This window comes from Vigna radiata, chromosome 11 (assembly GCF_000741045.1).
Source record: "Vigna radiata var. radiata cultivar VC1973A chromosome 11, Vradiata_ver6, whole genome shotgun sequence".
In the NCBI taxonomy this organism is placed as follows: Eukaryota; Viridiplantae; Streptophyta; class Magnoliopsida; order Fabales; family Fabaceae; genus Vigna; species Vigna radiata.
This window is the reverse complement of record NC_028361.1, coordinates 15,879,959-15,890,900: the sequence shown is the minus strand read 5'-3', so window position 1 is coordinate 15,890,900 and position 10,942 is coordinate 15,879,959. Positions and strand designations below refer to the sequence as shown.

Below are 10,942 nucleotides of genomic sequence, written 5' to 3'. Positions count from 1 at the left end.
TTCTTAGTAAGTCGGTCCAATTTTGATTCATACTAAAATTAGAAATATTTTTTAACCTATTCAAATATGTGATGAGTCAGGTTTAACAACTTTAATAAATATCATACCATAATAAATATAATTATGAGCATAGTATGTCATAATATCCTTGAGTCTCATATTTGAGGCATATATAAAAAATAAAAATCAATTATTTCACAATCAATTATCACTTTTACATTTTTTTTGTCCCACTATAATAAAAAGGATTAAATATGTTTTTAGTCCATATACTTTCAAGCGGTTTTGGTTTTAGTCCCTCTTTAAAAGTAAGATACATTTTAGGTTAAAAAGAAGCTGACGTGGCTAACGGTAGTGTGCCATGTCATATTTTTTTTTTACGTTGGTTAATCTTTCCCAACTTCTCTCCCTCCCTCTCCCTCCAACTCTACCATAGTGGCCACCACCATCAACCGCGAAACCCCCATGTGCAACCACCCTCCACCACGCTCACCTCCATGGCCAAAGTAAATCCAAAACCCGATCGAAATTGCCTGAACCGCGAGACACTTTACTCCATCTACTGCCTTAATAAAATAATTCCACGCCGGCAACGACAACACTGATTTTCTAGCGAGGAAGAATCTCAACTTCGAAAGCCTCGGTCTTGTAATGCCGCAAACTTAACACAAAGGTCGAAACCCCAACGCGGCGGCTCCCTCCGCCGCAGGAACTTAAAGTTACAAGTGCCAGCACCAAACCCCATTGCGGCAACTCCCTTTCCTTTTAATTCCAATTTCGCCCTTACTTCTCCTTTCTCACATATCTCAGAAACTGTTTTTACATTTTCATAACGTAGTAAGAATAATGATATTATTGATATCAGATTTTGCAGATGAAATGAATAATGCAAAAAGAATTGGCACTTTTAAGGAGTTCATTGTTGGACGAAGCAATGAAGCCACTTTTTCCTCTGCCTTCGAGAAATACGAAGCCATAATTCCATATCTTGGGGTTTTGGATAAATTCATGCTTCAAAATGTTTATTTATGCATATATTAATTGATTTGTTATTTATTCTTCTGGCTTTGATCCTTTTGTTTTGTTATCTTTAGAATCTTCAAATTGCTCAAAAGCAAGAAACAACAAAGCATTGTGGCTGCACAATTGTTGATGTAGAGAACGCAATTGCAAAATTTGCGGCCAGGTTGGGAAGTAAACGAAATGGGTCTGTCACCCAGTCCCATTACGCCTCGCGTGCCGTTTAAGATGGAGCCTGTTACACTGGGGCCATAGGTTTTAAACCCGCACCCGAATGCCAGGTTTTTAATTTTCCCTTGTTTGTTGGAGTTGGTTTTGAACATCGTTGTTTCCTTGGAGAAGAAGCTCGTTGTTGTGGACCCATCCGTGTAGGAATATTCGTAGTGGCCAAGTGTGTGGAGTTTGTTGCGATTGTTACAATGTGTGGGTGTGGGGTGAGGGACGAACCGACAAGGCGAGTCGTAGCAATGGTAGGAGGAGAAACTGGGCGTGAAGATGCAGGGAGGGAGAGGAGGGAGAAAAGTCGAAAAGAATGACTCGGTGTCAGAAAAAAAAACGTGGAACAACACCTTTAGCCACGTTAACTGATTTTTAACGCCGTTGATTTTGGAAGACTAAAATTATCATTTAAGAAGGAAGACTAAAATGTACCTTACTTTAAAAAAATAAGACTAAAACCAAAATCGCTTTAAAGTATAAGAACTAAAAACATATTTAACCCTGATAAAAATGACTTTAAACAATGAAAAACTACAGTCACACGTTAGTAAAAGAAAATCATTACCTAAATTTTAGCGAATGAATTAGCAATGAATTTTTAGTCATGGTCTATGTTGTTAGGGTCCATACTAAAGCTCACGATTTTTTTCTTAAGCCACAAATTTTTAAAATCGTGGCTTAAAATATATGAATATGCAATAATGAAATAAAAAAAGTTATCTAAAATATGACAATAGGCAACACTTTTATAATAACTCGGATGTCCACTCTCCTGTCTATAAATACAATACATTCTTAAATAGAATACTCACTCAATTTCTTTCATTCTCATTTTGTATACTCATTATGTTCTTATTGACTTAAAGCGTAAAAAGAAAAATAGGTCTCTCTCCTATTTGATCCATGATCAACTTTTATATCCTCTCGTAATTTTAATGTATTTCTTTCTGTTGGATTTAAATCTCTCATCCATATTAAAATAGAAGCTCTGATATTTTTTCTTATTATTTATTTATTTTATTCAATTTGGTTTCACTATTTAAAAAAGAAAAGGTCAATTAAGTTTTTCAATTTTAAAAATATGATATTATAATGATTTTTCATTCAATTAATCCCAAAATCATTAAATTTCATTTCACGCATAATATAATTTATACAAATAAAAACACAGTGACAGATTACAAAATTAACAATATCAATTTCATTACAATATTTACTCTTATATATTGCATAGTTCTATTTAATAACTAACAATGCTAATATCAATTGCACCAGTGGTCTAGTGGTAGAATAGTACCCTGCCACGGTACAGACCCGGGTTCGATTCCCGGCTGGTGCAGTTAGTCTTTTATCTTTCGTTTTAAATTTCCAGTTTATATATATATATTTATTCATTTACACACTATGCTTTGCTTGATAAATAGTATATAAAAAATATATTTTATGCATAAATAAGTGTGTGGATTTTTTAGTGACTCTTGTCATTCTCTAAATCACACATCCATGTGCCATGCCAGCACTTCAAGCATGCTTACATCATGTCAAACGATCATATTAAGAAAATTATGTGACTTAGTTACGTCTACGTTAAAAATACTTTCTCATTTGACATGGTCAAATAATTTTTTATCACAATTATATTATTTTATATATTATTATATTATTAAAAGTAGTCTAAAATGAATGTGTTTTTAGATCCTTGTCGAACTAACTTTTCCTCATTGAATTAGTACAACAATTTTTCAAACCCATTGCTACCTAATACCTTTGTGTATCACCTCTCAACTTTTGAGTTGATTATTAATTGGTTGCTGCATCTAAAAGTTAGTTTTTCTAACCTGCCTTCTCATATCTAAACATTTAAAATCTATCAAATAAAAAACACATTACAGTGCATAGTGATGGCTAAAAACGACTTGAAGCTTTTGGGTAGTTGGTCCAGCCCTTTTGCTCTAAGGGTGCAGATTGCCCATGACCTGAAGGGTGTAGATTATGAGGTTATTGAAGAGACCTTGAATCCCAAAAGTGAACTTCTTCTTAAGTCCAATCCTGTGCACAAGAAAATCCCAGTTCTCCTTCATGCAGATAAACCCATATGTGAATCTGCAATCATAGTTGAATACATCGATGAAGTTTGGACCCATGCTCCCTCCATCCTTCCACAAAATGCCTATGATCGAGGTCATGCCAGATTTTGGGTTGCTTACATCGATGACAAGGTATTCATATATATATATATATATGTCTGTGTGTGTGTGTGTTAGCCTTTTTTTTCCTTTAAGTTATATGAAAACTTAGTTATCATCATAAGCTATAAGGTTTCATGTGATTCTCATTGAATAAAGAACTAACTTTTTGAACTGGGAGTAGTGGTTGAAGGCCTTAAGAAGTATTCTAATGGCTGAAGAGAATGATGAAGCAAAGGAGGCACAGTTTAAGGAAGCAGAAGAAGCGTTTGAGAGGATGGAAGAAGTGATGAACAAGGGCAGTGAAGGAAAGGCCTTTTTCGGAGGAGACACCATTGGATTCATTGATATTGGTTTTGGAAGCTATCTGAGTTGGATCAGAGTGATGGAGAAGATGAATGCAAGAAAATTGATTGATGAAACCAAGCACCCTGGCTTGATCCGATGGACTGAAAATTTTGCTGCTCATCCTGCTGTCAATGGCCTTATACCAGACACTGACAAGCTTCTTGAAGTTGCCAAGGGTTATAAGGAATGGGCTCGTGCAGCTGCAAACTAAATAAATTTTTTGAAATATTTGTAGTGTTTTTATGTTTCTAACTTTATGTTGGCATGAACTTTAGCTCAAAATAAAACTCAAGAGAACAAAAGGTTTAAAAATAAATTGGTTCTGGGAATTTGGGTGGCTTCTATCATAAAGTTCTAATTATTAGTATATTACACTGAATTTGATGGTAACAGTTACGTATTTATATTTATATATTTTGTTATGTTATTATTCTTTTGTTTTTCTTTTCTATATGGTTATTTATGCATTAAATACACTTGATTAAATTTTTTTAATATAATATGATGTCATAATTATATACTCAAACTCTTAGTATTACTAATATTTTGAATTTGTTGTCCAATAATAATAGTGTTCTTAATTTTCATACTTTTTAGGAGCGAAACGTTTTTTTAACACCATAATTTATCATAATTTTGACATCGTTTTGACACTATACGTGGCGTTTCGTTATTGGCCGAATTTGAAAATAGAAAAATGAGAGTTTAGTATATAGGAAGGGGCATTTTTGGAAGGGGAAAAAATTAAATTTTCGTTTTGCGGTTTCTTTCATTCGCACAGCACGGTTTCTCATGACTCTCATTCTGTTATCACTCTTTGTGCTTCGCTCATCTTTCTCTCGTCAAACATTCCATTGCTCTTTCTCTCACTTTCTCTGAGTTCTCTCTCGCTTTGTCGTTGTGCACCGTTGAAGCTCTCTCCCATTTTAGTGTTGTGCGAACCGTGAACTGTCTTTGTTTTTTTGGTAAGTCGAACTGGACCATATCTCACCATCTTCTCCATTTACTTTTTGTTCATTCGCGAACCCTAACAATGTTGTGGACAATCTTGTTTTCTGCATATTATGATAGCAGGTCTAGTGGCATCCCGAAAACCTAGTGTAAAATTTAATGTATGAATGATTTTTATCCTCCTAGTGTTAATTTATTATATTTTGTTAATGTTTTGTAGTGGCGCCTTCGTGTCTCCATGGAATCAGTGACCATTCTTGAAATGAATAGCTTACTGCGAGACCCTTACATAGAGCATATTAGGATGATCCCTTTTCATTGGTGTGTGCAAATTTTAAACCCTGTTGAGGTGAATTTAAAATTATTGAAGATTATGGTGAAACAGTGGGCTGACAATGATGTTAGTTTTCGGGTTAGTCAACAAGTGGTTCCTTTTACTGTTATTGATGTCTTCATGGCTACCGATTTAGGTATAGGTGTTCTAGATGTTCCTTTTGATGAATGTGTAGTTGGATTGGTTGGTGATATTTTTAATCCCAAAACCACCACAAAGCAGTATTTGATTGAAGGTGAGATGTTCATTTTCGAAGGTTGGTGCTTTTCAAAGGTTGGGGTTTTTCGTCTTCCCACACTGTCTTTCCCTCACTCCATGACCGAGTAAAGGTTTCGAAGTTTGTGGCTTTTAACATTGACCGAGTAAAGAAATATGTATGCGACTAGATCCTCGACAATGACAACATTAGAAGAATGGAAGCATGACAAAAATTTAGATTGTTCTAGGATTGATTTCATTTGTAGAGTTTTTCTTTGTATGTAGACAAAATGGATTTTTGTCTTTGTAAGAAACAATGATATTTATGTACAGATTCTTATTGCAATATAATGTTAGTTTTCATGGATTGCCCAAACATGACTTCCTAGTTTCTGGTCACACTTAAACACTAAAAATAAGTTTCAACCATGGTATAAATGTCAAACAAATTGAAAGGTCTTTAAGTCTAGACCAAACTAACTTGTTCAAATGAAAAAAATTAGACTAATTTGTTCCAGACCTTAAAGGACTTCAACTAACTTGTTCAAATGAAAAAAATTATTTCTTATCTCAAACATGGGGTGCCCAAACTTGATTTCCCACCTAAAATCACACTTAAACAACAAAATCACACAAAAACCATTGTGTGTATGTAAAAAATACAAAAATTTAGACTATGGTCCCCTAGGTTACCAGAATTAGCTCCTGCAATACAACTTTTTGTACAAATCCAGGATTTTGTTCTTGTAATCGTTTACCAAAGTCTTGTAAACGATTACAACTTTGTTTTTTGCTCCGAACCTTTCAAAACTTCAACTAACTTATTTAAATGAAAAAAATGGTTTCTTATCACGAACATGGGGTGCCGAAACTTGATTTCCCACACTAAAATCACACTTAAACCACAAAATCACATAAAAACCATTGCATTTATGCAAAAAATACAAAAGTTTAGACTATGGTCCCCTAGGTTACCAAAACTGGCTCCTACAGTACAACTTTCTGTACAAATCCAAGATTTTGTTCGTGTAATCGTTTACCAAGGTCTTGTAAATGATTACAACTTATTTTTTTGCTCTAGACCAAAGTTGTAATCATTTACAAGACCATGGTAAATGATCACACGAACAAAATCTTGGATTTGTACAGAATGTTGTATTGGAGGAGCCAATTCTGGTAACCTAGGGGACTATAGTCTAAATTTTTGTATTTTTTGCATAAATGCAATGGTTTTTGTGTCGTTTTGTTGTTTGAGTGTGATTTTAGTATGGGAAATCAAGTTTGGGCACCCCATGTTCGAGATAAGAAACAGATTTTTTTTATTTGTTCCAGACCTTGCAGGACTTCAACTAACTTTTTTACATGAAAAAACTCATTTTTTACTCGCGTAATCGTTTATGAGCAAGTTGTAATCGTTTACCAGTGTGTTTTTGCCTGCATCACAAACATTGTTTCTTTCCTCCATCACAAACATGACTACACAATCAAATTGACCACTTTCTTTATTCACATTCCAAACAACACCTCATTTCAAAATGACAATAACAAAGGGAATAACAGAAGCAAAGATGAATTTTTTATAACATTGAACAAAATTGGGTACATTAAACTTATTTATTCATCTATGTACAATGTTTTATGACTTTCTATGATAAATCAATACAAAAATCACTCATGTCGGATTCTACAATCAGATTTATGGCCAAGCTCCTTCTTAATCATTTGTTGGGTTTACTCAATCGATATGGCATTTCTACAATAATGTTTCATTGGCTGATTGTGACTTCTTCACTGACCTTAAAAACCCAGCATATTTACTTCCATGCTGGCTTGTTCATTATGGAGTGCTAGATTTTCTTATGGGTGTTTTTTGTTGTGGTTTTTGTTGATGAATTGTTGTTGTTTCCGTAAAACTTTTGCTCTCAACATTTATAGCTTGGGTTCTGGCTTGGTCTCAACATTTTTTCTGATTCTCTCTTCTGGTTAATAATCTAGTATGACTCAACTGTCTGCTTGATTTTTCACAAGTTCTCTTGGATCCACTATACATGCCTTCATAATCCCAGATGAGGCTCTTTGTATTTATCTGATTCATGGGAGGCAAATATTGACTGTGGGATTTCGCTGATAGCACCTCTCAATCTTTTTGGAGGTGTTTACTAGTGGATTTCCTAACATATCCTGTTTTACCCTCAAGAATGAGAAATAAATAATGTACACAAGAGTGGAGGAACAAATAAAAGAAGCGTAGGTTTGTGTACTAGGATGGTTATCAGTCTTCCTAATAAACTGAATCATCCTTTTAAGCAACAAAAGAAAATCAGGATTCAAGCTACAATTGTAAATTGATGCATTTTTCCAATTTGAGGGAGGAGATATATCTCGAAACTAAAATATGAACTTCATCTGGTCTATGTTGCTCATTATCTGGATTCATAACCTTTTTTATTCACCAATTCTGCTAAATGTTTGATTCATCTTTCCACTATAGCTTCTTAAAGTCTGGTGGTTTCTTTAGCATCAACAAGTTCTTCACTTGTGTTTACCTAAGCTGCAATGACTATGATGATGATGATGTTGTTGTTCTTGGATACTTCAGAGTTCTGACATTGCTATCTTTCCAGGTGGATGGTGTTGTATACCTGGTCGACACCTACGACAAAGAGAGGTTTGCAGAATCTAAGAAGGAGATTGATGCTTTGCTTTCCGATGAAGGCTTGGCAGGTGTTCCTTTTCTTGTGCTTGGCAACAAGATTGACATCCCTTATGCAGCATCAGAAGACGAGCTCCAGTATCGTTTAGGCCTGACCAATTTCACCATTGGCAAAGGAAAGATCAACCTCACAGACTCCAACCTTTGACCACTCAAAGTGTTCATGTGCAGCATTGTGCGTAAGATGGGGTGTGGTGAAGGCTTCCAGTGGCTTTCCTAGTACATCAAGTAGAGTCTTTGTTCACCTGTAGTTCCCCTTTCTCCTGTCAACTAACATTGTTTGTAGTTACATCATAAGATCTTTTGACTTTGCTTTTGTTTTTGATGATTTTTTATTGGATTATTTGATACAACTGTAGTGATATTACATGATAAAATTTGTATCTTGAAAGAATTTTTGGGGAATGTTTTCCTTTAAAATACTCGATTTTGTTGTAGAATGGTATGACTTGGCAGGAACTATTAATAAATCTGGAAGAATCTTAGTCCATTTTCTTCCTTATTACATATGAAGTATTTTAACACAGTCATTGTATTTTGACTCTTTTTTTTTTGTAAAAAGAAAGACCCATGAACTGGTCTTGACTCATAGAACTTTGGGAGTATTTAATCCTGTGTCTTTTTTTAATAAAGAGTTTTTTTTTTTAACCCAATAGGCTTTTTGGCCAAAATCCAAGTCTTGTTAATGGAACTTATTTGGCAGGTCTACTCACCTTATTGGATGAAACTTCATTTATAATACTAATGTTACCATTTTGTAAACCAAATCCATGTGCTATGCTAACACCTAAAGCATCTGCATGTCAAGTCAAAAGATCACATTACTAACAAGGTGGGCTATAATATAAAAATTTGACAAAAATTATGTGACTCAATTACGCCTAAGTTAAAAAAATTCTCTACACTAAAAGAAAGATGTCAAATCTGAAACACTAAACGAAGAGAGAATTGTAATTATTATGGAGGCAAATAAAATTTTACTTTAAAACATATTTATACTCTCTTAATAAATTTACGAAACTCAGTCCAAAATGGAAGTAATCACTATGATATAAACAATAATATTTGGATACACATATATTATTATAATTGGATTTTCTGAAACGTGTATAAGGCAAGCACTGTAATAAAATAAGGGCGATAATTGAAATCCATAGTTCTATTTAGAGTGTGTGATTGAAATTATTGTACATCTTATTTCATTAATTTATTTATTTTTAATAAGGATGGAGATGTAGTTTTGTTTTAAGATAGTGTTTTTTTTTTTCTTCACAAAAGTATTGTTCATCTTTTCTTCATCCAAATCATCCTCTCTCTGATACGGTCCCTCATCGTTTTCTTGTTAGAAGTTCCATTAGCACCACAACAAGATAGTGAAATCCGCGATTTATAGGTTGATAGTCTTTTTCAATTGTCTTCCGATATTCATGATTCGTTGTCTTATTCAATCGATATATCAACGGAGATGCACAGCCACACAGAAATACACAAGAAGCATAGAAATACACGAAGGTGCGGAAATGCATGAAAGTGTAGAGATATACAAAAGACGTGGACGTGTGCCACAAAGACACACGGAGGCTAGACGTGTGGTGTGGTGGAAGTGAGGCATAGAAGGTAAAGTTAATAAATAATAATAATAATAAATAAATAATAAATATTATTATTATTTATGTTAATAAATAGGTTTAATCATTTGAAAAATCTCTATTTGTGCAGATTCGTCTTATATAAATTATCATATTTTTATTTGTCCTAATTAAGTCTCTTTTTCTATGTAAAATTGAGTCAACCTTTCCGTTAATTGTTGTGAACGGTATTAAATTTGTTGTCTGATGACATGTTGAACTAACAATTAATAAGCATGTGGCACAGTAAGGTCTCATTACGTGGATTTATTTTAAGTAGGAATGAAAAATAATTTACATGGTGATCGGCCTGGTGTCAGCCTGATGCTCAACTTGGTGGTTGGTCACTTGGTCTGGTGGTCGATGGACTTGGTGGGTGGTCGACCTAGTGATGTCTCAGGAGAATATACGGTACAGAAAAGATTCTTTAAAGCTTAAATAATGAGAACTGATTTAATGTTTCGGTAGACTTTTGAAGAATTCTTTATGTACCGTATAGTCCCCTAGCACCACCAGGCCGACCACCTACCAAACTGACCGACCACTAGATTGAGTGGCCGACCACTAGACCGACCACCAACTTATTTAAAAATGTAAATAAAAAAAATCCACCTAGGCGACCAAACTTTGCCACGTAATTAAAAGTTGTTCAGTCAACAAGTTATGATACAAAAATTTTAACATCGTCCAACCCACTTAAGGCAAGATTCATATTAAGTCAATTTTTCACAAAAAAAAAAAAACTTAATTGAGATCAATTAAAATACAAAAACCTATTTGAGACGATATTTTACAGATAGAAACTTATGAAATTATTAAACTAATAAATAATAATTTTGGAAACCAAAAACAAATTTAAGAATGTCGCATTTTTACTAATAAAAAAGTTTATTGTAAAAGATTAACAATCACTCGAAATAATTTAATTAAATATTTACTCTTTGACATAATTTTATAATTAATTTAATAAAAATAAAATAATACTAAAAGAAGTATTTCAAGGCTTATTTTTTAGGACTTTATATGTGTGGGTCTTCAGCCCTTAAGAGATAAAGAGTCTCTTATATCAAAATTACATTTAGATTCTTATTAAAAATAAACAAATAAATGAAAAGATAATAAAAATAATTTCAAATGATATATTATAATTATATTATTTCAAAACCCTTATAAAGTCTCAACCATAAAATAATTATTCCATGAGATCAGGTCAGCTTTGGCTTTCTGATTGAGTTGTGGTGCAATAATTTTTGAAAACCATTCCATACCTAAAACCGTTGTCTGTCACCTCTCAACTTTTTTATTATTAATTGGTTACCTTGTACATAAACACTTAACTCTATCA

At 33.5% G+C, this 10,942-nt stretch overlaps 1 protein-coding gene, 1 non-coding gene and 1 pseudogene across 2 annotated transcripts; all 3 read left to right on the top strand.

Moving 5' to 3' along the window:
* The first annotated feature begins 2,507 nt into the window (after positions 1-2,507).
* On the top strand, positions 2,508-2,578 carry TRNAG-GCC. The gene has a single exon. It is a non-coding gene; the product is annotated as a tRNA-Gly (tRNA).
* Positions 2,579-2,988: 410 nt separating this feature from the next.
* Positions 2,989-4,180, top strand: LOC106777244 (glutathione S-transferase U17-like). Its single transcript, XM_014664803.2, has 2 exons — positions 2,989-3,458; positions 3,610-4,180. Exons 1-2 carry the CDS (start codon positions 3,141-3,143, stop codon positions 3,982-3,984), a joined length of 693 nt encoding a protein of 230 aa, XP_014520289.1. The 5' UTR covers positions 2,989-3,140; the 3' UTR covers positions 3,985-4,180.
* Positions 4,181-7,721: 3,541 nt separating this feature from the next.
* LOC106776813 lies at positions 7,722-8,201 on the top strand (annotated as a pseudogene).
* The last annotated feature ends 2,741 nt before the right edge of the window (positions 8,202-10,942 follow it).